Here is a 12,331-nt window from a genome sequence, read left to right on the forward strand (position 1 = left end):
CCAATCTCCACTTCTCCTGGGGCATTTCAGGCTGGACAGCGATTGATGCCAGGCACTATGTGGGCACAGTTCATATGCTTGGCCTGGGGGAGGATCCTCCAGTGCTCGACCTAGGCCAAGCCTTGTGTGGGGTTGGTGGGGCACCGATAGGGCCAGGCTCCCTGTGGGGCTGTGTGACAGTGGACCAGAAGCTGCCTTTTCTGAGACTTGGTCTCCCAGGGGAGCCAAAGGGCACAGGAGCAAATCAAGAAGTCCAACTGTGGGCAGGGAAGACAGTGCCAGCCCCTGGGCCACCAGGATTGTCCTCAAGAAGTCTGTAGTCTGGGGAAGATAGCCCTAGGCCCAGTAACAGAAGGCTGGACAGCAGAGTCTAAACAATCAAGGAGGCTGGAGAGGCCAGGGGCCATATGGGTAGGGTTTCGTAGGAGTTCAGCAGTCAGGCCTGGACAGACATGCAAGACAGACATTGTGGTCTCACTCAATCCTCAGATGTCCTGTGAATCTGAGAAATGAGGCCTTGCTGTCTAGCCTGACTGCAGTGGACACAAATCCCTCATTCACATGACATCGCAGGCAACCCTGACCCAAGGCAAAGCCCAGTCCAGCCTCCAGTGGGGTCCCAGTGTCCTCCCCATCCCACCCTCTTCTGGGAACAGGGCATGCCCACAAGAGACTCTCATTTATTCCACAGGAAGTGGCCTAACCCCGCATCTTCCCAGGTTTCTTCCAAGGTGGACATGGACGGGTGCTGAGGTGCTAATGGGGAACATTTGGGAGAAGTGGGGCTGCCTTAAGGGCTGAGCACTGGCCTGGCCTGCAGGGTGACAGACCTGAGTTCTTCCCTTGCTGTTTTCAGAAGTGAATCTTTGATGGGGGTTTTTCTCTCCTGTGAGATGCCACCTCCACCGCCATCTGAGCCCTTCCTACCAGGCCCCTAGAAGTACACACCTGGTGCCAAATCCCACAGCTTTTCCCACCACAGAGCTGGGCCACAAACTCCTGAGTCTGGGATGACAGGGTACCCTGCATTCTTCCATATCAACACAGTTAAGTCCACATTTCAAAGTCTTGACCTTCCAGTCCCCACCTTCCAAACACCAATCTCAGAAGCAGGATGCTTTTTTAGTTACATGTGAAAAGAAACTGAACTCAAATTGGCTCAGGCACAAAACGGGAAGTCTGGGCTCATGGGACTAAAAATACCCAAGACTTTCAGGTATAGCTTGATCCAGGGGCTTCAATGGCATCTTGGGAAATTGGTCTTCCTCTCTTAGCGCTGCTTTGCTTTAATTATATCCTTCCAGGTCCAAATCCTGCCATCAAATAAATCTAACTGGCTAGCGTTGAGTCACATGACCTCCACGAATCACTGTGGCCAGGGGAACGGGGAAGGCTGATTGGCTGGGCTGAGATCATGTGACAAGACTAGCCCCAGGCGTTTCTCCCAGAGACAGTAGAGCCCAGACACCATGCCATCTGTGGGCTCAACTCCTACAACTCACTGGCTGACCTCAGGCCCACCCTCCCTGCCCCCAGCCTGTTTCCCCACCTGTCCTACAAAAACATTAACTACCCAGTTGCAGACAGTAGGACTGTTGTTAGGTAAATGAGATTGTGGTTGTGGATGTTCCAGATGGCTGGGGGTGGTACCCACTGTAGGGTGCCCTCCCTTTCACCCTGTCCTCAAAAAGATAGCGAGGGAAGCTGTACAGGTAGGAAACATCTTTATTATTGGCCTTGATTTAGTCATCCTGTAGTGTCCAACGTGGATTATATGTCCAGAGGATCCGCCTGGCACACGCTACCCTTGCCCGGCTGTCCTTCCGGTCCAGACGCCAGGCCTGTGTCCGTCACACCAGGGAAGCCAACCCCACCATCCCACAAGTTCATGCTTGGGGTGCTCAGGGACAAGGCTGTCCCAGGATCGGACCCTCCACCCCTCACCTCCATCCTGGCCAGGGGTTCTGGGAAGGAAGAGGCTAGGACCTGGACGATCAGTCTCTTTTTGGTTTCATGATCATTTAAAAAACAGAAAAGACAAACATTTCACAGTCTTTAAAAAATAGGAGTCTGAGGAGAGAAGCCAGGGTCCTCCGCCCTGGGAGGCCCTTGAAAGCCTCAACATCCCTGTCCCTTGAGGTCCGCAGACCTGGCCACGACACACCCGGCCCCATCATAATCACTGGCCTGAACCGTAGGGCCAGTTGAAGGTACTTCCCGACAGCAGCATGTCTCGGATCAGCGTCTCGATGGGCGTCTTGCCCACCAGGCGCATGAAGAACAGCTGGGAGATGAGGGAAGCCGGGACAGCGCGCAGGGCCGGGAGCCGCAGCAGCAGGCGCCCAAAGCGCTGGGGCTGGGATGGGTACTGGGCCCGCACGTACTCAGTGAGGGCCACCTGCGCCTTCTCCTGCAGGCTCTCCACATGGGCGGGGTCCGAGAGGCCACAGGCATCTGGGGGGGGCGGGGAACAAGGGTGAGTCAGATGAGGGTGGGCGGTGTCAAGAGGACACAGGGCCCACAGAGGTGACACCACTCAGGACTGGGGGTAAGGATGGGGGCTCCCCAGGAGGGGGAATATGGGACCCTGGGACACAAATGGGGGTATCTAAGGCCGTGTCCGTCCTCATGTGACAACAGTGACACGGGTGCAGGCAGGTAGCGATGTTTCAAGGGTGCTTGGGGCCCTCGACTGAAGCCTTTGGCAGGGAGACGAGTTCTAATGAAGTTCATGAGGAAAGTGGGGCTGGGGAGGGGATTTGGGGAGGATGGCACAGCCCAAAGCCCGGGGGTCCTGGGGGGTGGGAGAATGTGAAAGCGTCTTCGTGGGGGACCCACGAAGGTTGGAGGCAGAGAAAAAGTCTGGGAAAAGAAGGGTGGCACAGCCGTATTTATCAAGGGAACACAACCTCTCCGAGTGGCCTGAGTCTGGTTCCTACATGCATGGCCCGAAGGACACATCTAGTGGGGTCTGGAGCCTTTCCAGTGGGCGAAGGAACCCTCAGGGGACAGTGGACGCTTGCCCGAAGTGCAAAGTCAGCTGTGCTGCCAGTTGCTGGACTACGGCTGGTAGCGCCACCATGGCTGCAGAGTTACTAAGGTAACCACCCCGCCCCCTTGGTGGGCGGGGCCTCAAGCCACGCCCCTACGACAATCCCCCACGGCCGGGCCACCTAAGGGTTGTCCTTGGGGCCCTGGGTCAAAGGTATGGGGGCTCAGGAATCAGCCATTGGAGGGCTAAGGGGAGCCAGAGCCGGGTGTCGGGGACATCCTCTCCCGTGTCCCCGCCCCTTTGTGCTGTCAATGTTCCCTGAGCGCGAAGAGCACTTGGATGAACGGGTGCGGGTCTCAGCTTGGGAGCCAAGAAGAGAAACCCAGGGGACGAGAGTCACACGGAGTCCTGGGGTCGCGGAGTGGGGACGCCAAGGTGTCACTCTGCCTGCATCAGAACCGTTGTGGGTGCAGGGCGCCGGCCCGGTGCCGGGTCCCTCCCCGCCCCCCGCGCCGCCCTCTCCGGCCACGCACCTGGCGTGAAGAGCGCGATGGCCTTGAGGCAGCCGTACTCGGCCGAGTCCACCTGCAGGCGGCCCAGCTTGTCCACCTGCTCCTGGAAGGCGCGCACCTGGTCCATGAAGGCCACGGCGCGCTCGGCGGCCATGGGTGCCGCGTGCAGCCCCGCGGCGGCCAGCAGCGGCGCCGTGTGCAGGGGCAGCGCCGCCTGCGCCGCGTTCAGCACGAACAGCTCGCTCCAGCTGAGGCGCAGCAGCGCCACCTGGTCGGCCACCGGCAGCTCGGGGAAGAAGGGCGCGTGGCGCGCCCACTCCACCGTGCTGAAGAGCAGCCGCGCCGCCAGCTCGCACACGTTGTCGATGCCCAGCACGGCGCCCGCCGCACCGCCCCCCGTGCCGAAGCGCCCGGCCGCGGCGGGGTAGGGCTCGGCGCGCAGCAGCTGCGCGATCAGCTCGGACACCGGCTGCCCGGGGAAGAGGTCGCCGCTCGCGGCTGCCAGCGCCGAGCCCGGGGGGCTGCCCGAAGAGGCGGCCACGGCACCGGGCAGCGAATGGGGGATGCGGCCGCGCTGCACCGCTGCGGGAAGGGGGACGTGAGGGATGTGGGGGGCGGGAAGGGAGGTAAGGACCCCGCCGCAGGAAATGGGGAAGAGACAGGAGATGGGGACAGGACCGGGTACAGGAAGGGGATTGATGGGAGAGGGAGAGCGAGGAGGGGAGAGGTAGGGGGGAATAAGGCAGGAGGGGAAGGAGGGAGAAAAAAGGGAGGGGAGGACAAAAGTCAGCAGTGGGTCACTCAGCCCCTCCCCTCCAAAGCCCCAGGCCCCCAGCCCCACCTCATGGGCCCACGCAGGTTAGAAAAGAAGGGGCCTGGAGCCTGCAGGCCCCACCCTGGCTTCCCGGAGTCCTCCAGCCTGAGCCCATGTCCAGCCACCACCTGTCCCACCCCAGCTCCTGGCTGGGGGGCAGAGGAGCATCTCTGTGGCAATGGAACCACTGGGTGAGGGCTAATTTCATTCGGGCCTGACTCCCTCCCACTAGACTGTGAGCTCTGCTAGGCAGCCACGGAGGCTCCATCTGTCCATCCTGCGGGTCCCGAAGCTGAGGACAGAGCAGAGGACTTGGGACCCCAAAGAAAGGCATCAATACCCACCAGCACCAGCTCTCTCTTATGGAGATGGGATCATTTTTCTAGCTTCCCCCACGCCCCCCCCCCCCGCCCCGAGATGGTGATCCCTGAGGGCCGGTCTTGTCTGGGTCCCTGCAGAGGCCCTGGTGTAGGGAGTGGGGTTCTCAGTAAACACTGGCCGCTATCAGTAACCTTGTCTATGAAGCGGGGAGGCCCCATTGCCTGGTTGACCCATGTCCACAGTGACCAGGTAGGCAAGAAGAAGGAAACTGAGGCACAAAGAAGAGGAGAGGTGGCTGCATGCCTGCCCAGCCTGTGCCAGAGAGGCAGACTGGGCTGGGTGCCAGGCAGAGACTAATTAATAAGCTTTAATGAGTTGGCATGCCCTGCCTCATCACCTCCATGAACTCTGGGTCAACCCGGCCAAGAGCAAACATCAGACGGGGGACACAGGCAGGAGCAGGGAGGAGTGGAAAAGCAGGGGCCTGGGTTCAAGCCTGCTGCAAGTGATTCTTGAGTCTCAGGATCAACTGTCAAATGGGTGTAGCTGGACAAGGCCCAAGAGTGGTCCCCTGGCCCCCCAGGGGGACTTTCTCCTTCCTCCTTTGCTCACTGGGTTGTAAGCAACTAGCATTCCTCCCTCACCCGGCCATGTTCACACCCCAGGGCCTTTGTACATTGCTGCTCCGTCTTCCTCAAACCCTTTCCCAGCTCTTCCTCCTCATCATTCAGCCCAGACTGAAAAGGTTCAAATTGTAACCATACTCTATTGCTCTCTGATCTGGACAAATGGCCTCATTGATCTGTGCCTCAGTTTCCTCATCTGTAAAATGCAGATGATGATAATAATGATGACACAGATCATTGAATTAAATGAGAATCTATATAACTTGCTTAGTTATCTAAATGGTACCTGCCACATAGGAGAAGCTAAATGGATGGCAATTCAAGCCAAGAACCATTTATTGAGCACCAACTGTGTGGCAGGCTCTGGTATGAGCCATGGGGATATATCAGTGAATAGGATAGACAAAAATCCCTGCCCTCAGGAATATGGGGAAGGAGACAGGAGGGTAATTCAGAGGGCCTCTCAGAGGAGGTGATGTTTAAGCAAACCTTGAAGGAGGTAAGAGAGGGAGCCATACAGGTATTCGGAAAAGGTAGACTCTAGGCAGAGGGAACAGCCTGTGCAAAGGCCCTGAGGTAGGACTGTGGTTGGGGCATGAGTTGTGATTATGAATATTTCCACCCCTGAGACTTTGGAGATCTGAGGCCTTGATTTGAGATATATCAGGACTTTAGATCAAATGGACAAGTACTAGCAAAATCCAGGTTGCAGAGGGAGGACAAGAGAGTCATCTCAAAACTTAAAAGGACCAAAGGGAGTGACCAGTTTTAAGACTCTGAGCAGCTTCTCCCACAGAGGTCTGGCAAGAAAGAAACCAACTTTAAAGCAAGTGAGACTCAGGTTAGATACTGGGAAGAACTGCCGGCCTGGCCCATGACACAGTCCAGGCAGGAAAATGAAGCCCGAACCCCAGGGCTCCACGTGGAAATCTCTGGGTTCCACTTGAATTCTAAGGGTGTCTGGCAGAGTTGTAGGCCCAGCTGCTCAGCATGTGTCTGTCCACCCAGGTCTCTGGGGCCAAGACAGGAGGCTGGGCCTCCCTCTGGCTCCTGGTACCTGGGGTCAGGAGGAAGGGTAGGCTCCCCTTTGACTCAATTGGGCAGAGTTCCTGCCTTGGGCAAACATAAAGCAGTGGTGAAGGGTGGAGGGAAAACAAATCAAATAAAAAAATATATCCTTGTTCACAAAACAGCAGCCAGGCAAGGGGACAAGGAGGTCACCAAGATTTCAGGGCCAGGGAGGAACTGGGGAAGGGGGGCTCCTGGGAAAGATGGGAGCTGGAGAAAGTTGTAAGGTGGGCCCGAGCGGGGGCATCCCCGGCCTCAGCTCCACCGCGGCAACCAGGAGGCCACAGATCATAATTGGATTCCTCCAGCCTAGGGCCAGCCCATGGCCCACAGGATCAAGGGATCCTTTGTGATGAGGTTAGCAGGCGCCAGACCCCGCCCCCTGGGGCTCCCAGGCCCCCGAGAGAGGGAAACAAGCGCAAGAAGGACGAGGCTGTTTGTTCACCCCTGCCCGGGCCACAGGGTGGCTGCCTCTCCCCAATAGGTACTCACCTTCCTTCCTCATGCCCACCCGGAAGCACTTCTTGAGGCGGCAATACTGGCACTGGTTCCGGTGATGCTGGTCGATCTGGCAGTCACGGTTGGACCTGGGGGCACACAGAGGCCAGGGCAACCTGTGACACCCACATCTTCCTCCCCAACCACCCTATGAGCTGCCTTTGGTGGCTGCCCCTGAAAAACACAAGTGGGGTGGTCCCTTGGACTGGGTAGGTGGCCCCAAAGGGGTACAGGGGCTCAGCTTGCAGGTCTATAGAGAGGAAAGGACAATTGGGGTGAGCGGTGATGCACAAATAGCAGTCTGTGGAAAAGTAGATGAGCATGCCCGGGAGGGTACATTATAACTGGGTTTTGAAGGATGAGTAGGAGTTCCCCAGGTGAATGGAGAGGCGATTCCAGGCAGAGAGGGTGCAGTGAAAGCGAAAGGTTTGAAAAGAAAAAATATGAAAGCCTGAACAGCTTCAATGTATTTGGTCACTGTCCGGCTGACGTGGGGTCGTTGTCCCAAGGATGATGTGAAAGCAGGTGGGGATATGGTCAGGGATCTGGGCTTTGTGAATTGACTAGGAACCAGGCCAGGTGCCAGTCATCTACGTGGAGCCCCAGTATTACCACCTGCACAAGGCCCGCACCAATGAATGAATGAATGAAGTAACTCCTTTCCCCCTTGAAGGTCCCACAGCCATAGCCCCTCCTCTGGGAAGGCTATCCAACCCCTAAGCAAGCCCAAGATACTTCCTCTGGACAGCTGTTGGGCATTGCCATTGCGTCTTCCAGGAATGGGACAGGGGGCCACACCCTGGGAAGCAATGAGCTCCCACCCAGGGTCAGCCCAAAGCAGGAAGGTTCAGGCCCTTGTTCTTCAAATGTCCCCAGAACTTTCTCCCCTTGGCCCTGCCCCTGTACTGGCCTGGTCTCCAATGCCTGGGCTAGACATCACTGGGGTCCCAGCTGGGCACCAAGAGGGTACCCAGAGACAGTCATGGAGTAAAACAAACCCTCAAACGCTTAAAGGAACAAAACAAATGCATCTCAGCTGCAGACACCCAGCCAGGACCCTCAGTTGGTGACTTCCCTACTGAGCCTCAGTTTCCTCATCTGGAACTGGGACATCAGATCCCGCCCTGAAGGGGAGGCACTGAATCTGAGGGCCCCAGGAAATGCTGTCAAGGTCCAGGCCCCAGCTGGGAAACCCAATAGCGAGGTGGAGAAAGTTGGGTCTCTGGGGACCTCAGAATGCCTGGGTCCCGCAGCGCCAGCCTCTGAGCCCCTGGGAAGAGGCCCCGCTAGGGCAGAGGGAGCTCAGGCAGAGCCAGAACAAAGCCCAGTGGACAGGCGGTGGGAGGGCTGAGGGCAGCCCCGGGTGGAAACCACCAGGCCTGAGGCGGGGAAGCAGGCAGGGGTCCGGCTCAGGGTGCCCTGACCTCAGGGAAGGCCCTGAACCTTCTGTCTCCACTTCCCCAGCTGTGGAATTGGGACAGATCTGTCCCCTAGATAGGGAAACAGTAAGTTCTTCAAAGAGTACGTGCTTTGCCCAACCTCTTGGCCCAAATCAGCTCTCCTCTGGGCTTCTGGCCTCCAGTCCAATTTGATCACAGCCTTCCCGTGCTCACACACCGTCCATGGCTTCCTATTGTCCTCAGTCCAGCATTTCAGGACCACCTAGCTCTGACTTCTCCCATGCCTGGGCGGTTTCATCTTACAACACAGCTGCCCCAGTCTGCCACTAAGAGTTTGTCAGGGCCACACACTGGAGTGGCCCTCTTCTGATGGCTAAACCCTTCGTGTTTCAAGGTCCGATTCCCCTGGCCTCTTCCAGGCAGCCCTCCCTGACCCCCAGCAGAGGCCTTTGCCTCCTCCCTGGGACCCCCAAATCCCACAGGTTTGGGGCATCTTTGTCTCACTGTGTCTCCTTCCAGACTGGGGTCTCCTTGAGAGCTGGGCTTGGGGCTGGGGTCTCTCTGGGGAAACTGGCAACAAACCCCCCAGGATGGGTCCCAGAGGGACTCTGCTAAATCAAGCTGAGGCTCAGCATGGGACAGTGACTTCACTAGGTCACACGGCTCACACAACACAAAGCTGCAGAACCTTCCAGCTCCAAACAATGCCCCTGCTTGGTGCTGCCTGACCCCACCCTCAGGAAGCCCCTGGGACTCCAAAATTGCCTGAGCCCCCTCCCTTGTCCTCCCCAAAGACGCAGCCAGGGAGCAGGGAGTTTTTCCAGCAGCAAGAATGAGGCCAAAGTCTGATGGCCCAGTTAGCTTTGGAGGAGGGAGCAAGCCAGCTTCGCCACACATGGCCACCCCAGGCAGACCCTGACCTGGGACCTGGGGCCAAACTCCAGCCTTGGGTGCCCGGAGCCCTACTCAGTGGCCTTAGCCAACAAGCCCTCAGCAGCTCTTCCTGGGGACACCTGACCCAGACTCGGCTGCACCCTTCCCAGCCCCGCTGTTCCCCTTGCAAAGCCCCAACTCAGGCTGCGACCCTTGATGTGTAACCTCAGGACAGGCACCTGACCCCTCTGGGCCTCAGTTTTGTGCATCTGGGAAATGGAACTGTCTATATCGGCTCTGCAGAGATGATGCACGTTCCTGGGGCAGGGGGCAGAGTAGAGGCTTGTCACTCCCTAAGGAGTGGTGAGAAAAGAAGTCCCCTGGGCTGGACACCCAACCCCAACCCCTTTCCCAGGGGACCTTCCCCCCCAACACCCGACCAGACTAACTAGCAAGGCCATGCCCTGCTGGGGAGGACTCCAACCTGGGACAGCCCAGGGCTCCTTGTTGGAAACATTTCACTCCCATCTTGCCTCAGAGAGGACCCAAAGTTTAAGGGATTTTCTGGGAGCCGCGGGTCTGCACCCACCCCTGGGAGAGGGAGGCGGTTCAGCCAATTCCGGTGGCCCTGTCGGCCCTCCAGTGGCGGTTTCCGGTGACCCAAAGCCCAGGGTGAGCCCAGGGGGTTCCCCGCTGATGGGCAGGCCCAGCTCCCCGCCACAGCAGGGCCCCCTCACGCGAAGGAGGTCGCCCTGTGCCACCCAGCCTCCTTCCCGCTGCCGCTTCGGTAGCCAGAACGACTTTGGAAGTGATATTTGACCCCAAGGGCGCGCCATATCGATCCGCGCGGCCGCAGACAATGGCCCCTGGACGCTGCGAGCTCCACGGTCCAAGTTCCATGTTCAATTCCCCCGGGGGATCCCGCACACCCCAATCGCTGAGAAGGGGTGCCCTGGGGTTAGGGTCCCACTTCTGACAGCACCCCTAACCCCTCCCCGCGCGGAAATGACCCCTCCCCAGAGAAAAGGGAGGAAGGAAAATCAAGTAACTGGGATGAAAGCCGCAAGGGACCATCTGATGGGGGGAACCTGCATCGATGCAGCGCCGACTGTATACACAATCCCAGGAATGGAACTGGGGGTGGTGGTGCTGTGCCCCTATCTCAGAAGAGGAGTGGAGGCCCAGGGAAGGTCAGCGCCAGGCCCAAGGTGACCGCGAGGGTCAGAGGCCCGAGAGGCCAGGGCGGGGTGCGCGGCGGCGGTGCGCTGATCGGGGGCTCACCGGCAGGTGTAGCTGAGGTTGCGGCGGATGCTCCGCTTGAAAAAGCTCTTGCAGCCCTCGCAGGTGAAGACACCGTAATGCTTGCCGCTCGACTTGTCCCCGCACACCACGCAGTCCACCTGCAGCCCCGGCCGCTCCTCGTCACCCGGCTCGGCGTCGCTGGCAGCACCGGGGGGTGAGGCCGAGTCCTCCTCGGCCGCGCGCGGGTAGCCGCCCGCCTTGTCTACGCCGTTTGTGTCGCCGCCGGGGCCGCCCCAGCCACCGGTCACCATGGCCATAGCCCCAGGGCAGCGGGGCCGGGGCGCCCCCTCTGCGCTCTTCCCTCCACGCACCCCTCTCGGCCCGGAGGACCCTACCCGGCGCGCATCGGCCCCGACGCGCGGGGGGCACCGGCTGCACCCCCCAAAAAAGTTTTGCAGCAACTTCCTGCGGCCGGTCCGCGCGCCCGGGCGGAACTGGTCGGGCCGGTTCCAGGCCAACTTTCCCACGCGTGCGCGGGGCCAGGCCCGGGCCGGGGAGGGGCGCGCTAGAGACGCGGGCCGGGGACCCGGAGAAGTCGCGCCCCGCCGCCCTGGGGCCCAGGCGGGGGCGCGTGGGCCATGGCCCGGCCCGGGCTGCGCAGGGGGCGCCCTCTGGCCTGGCCGCCGCTCGGCCCGGGGCTGCGGCCAACTTAGCGGGCCGCCATCCGAGCGCGGGAGGCCGGGGGGAAAGTTTGGCCGCAAGTTGCGCGGCCGCCCGTGGCGCGGGGGAAGGGCGGCAGGAGCGCGCCGGGGCCGGTCGCCGCGCCCCCCGGCGCCAGCGGCGGCAGCTCGGGGCCTGCAGAGCCGGCGGCCAGCGCCGCCCGAACAGCCGCCCCCGCTGCGGCCGCGCCCGCCTGGCCTGGGCCTGCGCCTGGGCCCGAGCCTCGCTCTCGCCACTGCCGCCGACCCCGCGCGCCGGCCTCGCGCTGCGGCCGGTTTGACACACAACGTTCCATCCGCGGGGTGGGCGGGGGCGGGGGCGGGGGCAGGGGCGCGCGCCGCGGGCTGGGGGCGGGCGCTCGTTACCCCGGCGACGGCCGCCCTTATAAGGGCATGGGTGGCCGCGCGCGGCGCCGGGCGCCCAGGCCGGCGGGAGGGACGGGGGCGGAGCACGGGGCCGCCGGGCCTGACCCTCCCCCTCCCGCCCCTCCCCCCGCGCCCCCGCCCGCGCCCTGCTCCTGCCTTAACCCCTGGCGGGCCGCGGCTGGGGCGTGGGCCGCGGTTGCCCTCTGCTCTTCCTCGAGCCTCGCCATGTCTCTCCAAAGCCGTCCCCGCCACCTCTGGCCTTGGACGTAGCGTAGCTCTACCGCCCTCCAGCACCCCTCACAACGCCCCCCTCCAACGCATTCCCGGCAGAAGCTATGACGGGGGGGGTGGGGGGTCAGTTGCACCCGGAGAGGTACACCTCTGTGCAAGACACACGAACACCGTGGACCATTTCTTTGCACAGTTGCGTGATGGACTGCGTTCGCTTCCACTTCCAGAGAATCGCCGCGTCAGACTCTCCCTCCCACCCTTTCCCTGCCTGGGTTAGCACCTGGTGCCTGCAATCTCTAGGGGAAGGGATGCGCCCTGAGGCTGGTTGGCTGGGGACGAGGTCAGGGGGCCCCTTTCCAAAGTTTCAGGCCTCTGGGGGCAGGACGCCCACCAGCCCAGCGTGGCTGGAGGCAGCAGGAATGCCCGCCTCCCCTGCCGGGGCCTGCCCCCTTTCCCCTTTAATTTCCTTTTCTTTCTGTGCTTTACAGAAAGGGCTTGGCCTGGCGGCCAGCTGGACTGCAGATGTCTTTTCCAGGCTCCCAGCTGCTACCCGCCTCCAATCCCCCCACCACTATCCCACCCAACCCTCCAGACTTGGGGCTGGGACCCTCCCAGCATTTATTAAGCACCCTTTGTATGTAAGGCCTGGTCTCCTGAGTAGGGGCAGCC

General features: G+C 60.7%; 1 protein-coding gene across 1 annotated transcript; it reads right to left on the bottom strand.

Moving 5' to 3' along the window:
- Window positions 1-1,707: 1,707 nt before the first annotated feature.
- NR2F6 (nuclear receptor subfamily 2 group F member 6) lies at window positions 1,708-11,344 on the bottom strand. The gene is made up of 4 exons (XM_045552897.1): window positions 10,386-11,344; window positions 6,826-6,920; window positions 3,526-4,086; window positions 1,708-2,454 (listed from the first exon to the last, which is right to left on the bottom strand). The coding sequence occupies exons 1-4, from the start codon at window positions 10,661-10,663 to the stop codon at window positions 2,180-2,182; spliced, it is 1,209 nt and encodes a 402-aa protein (XP_045408853.1). The 5' UTR covers window positions 10,664-11,344; the 3' UTR covers window positions 1,708-2,179.
- Window positions 11,345-12,331: the final 987 nt, after the last annotated feature.

This window comes from Lemur catta, chromosome 1, assembly GCF_020740605.2.
Source record: "Lemur catta isolate mLemCat1 chromosome 1, mLemCat1.pri, whole genome shotgun sequence".
Classification (NCBI taxonomy): domain Eukaryota; kingdom Metazoa; phylum Chordata; class Mammalia; order Primates; family Lemuridae; genus Lemur; species Lemur catta.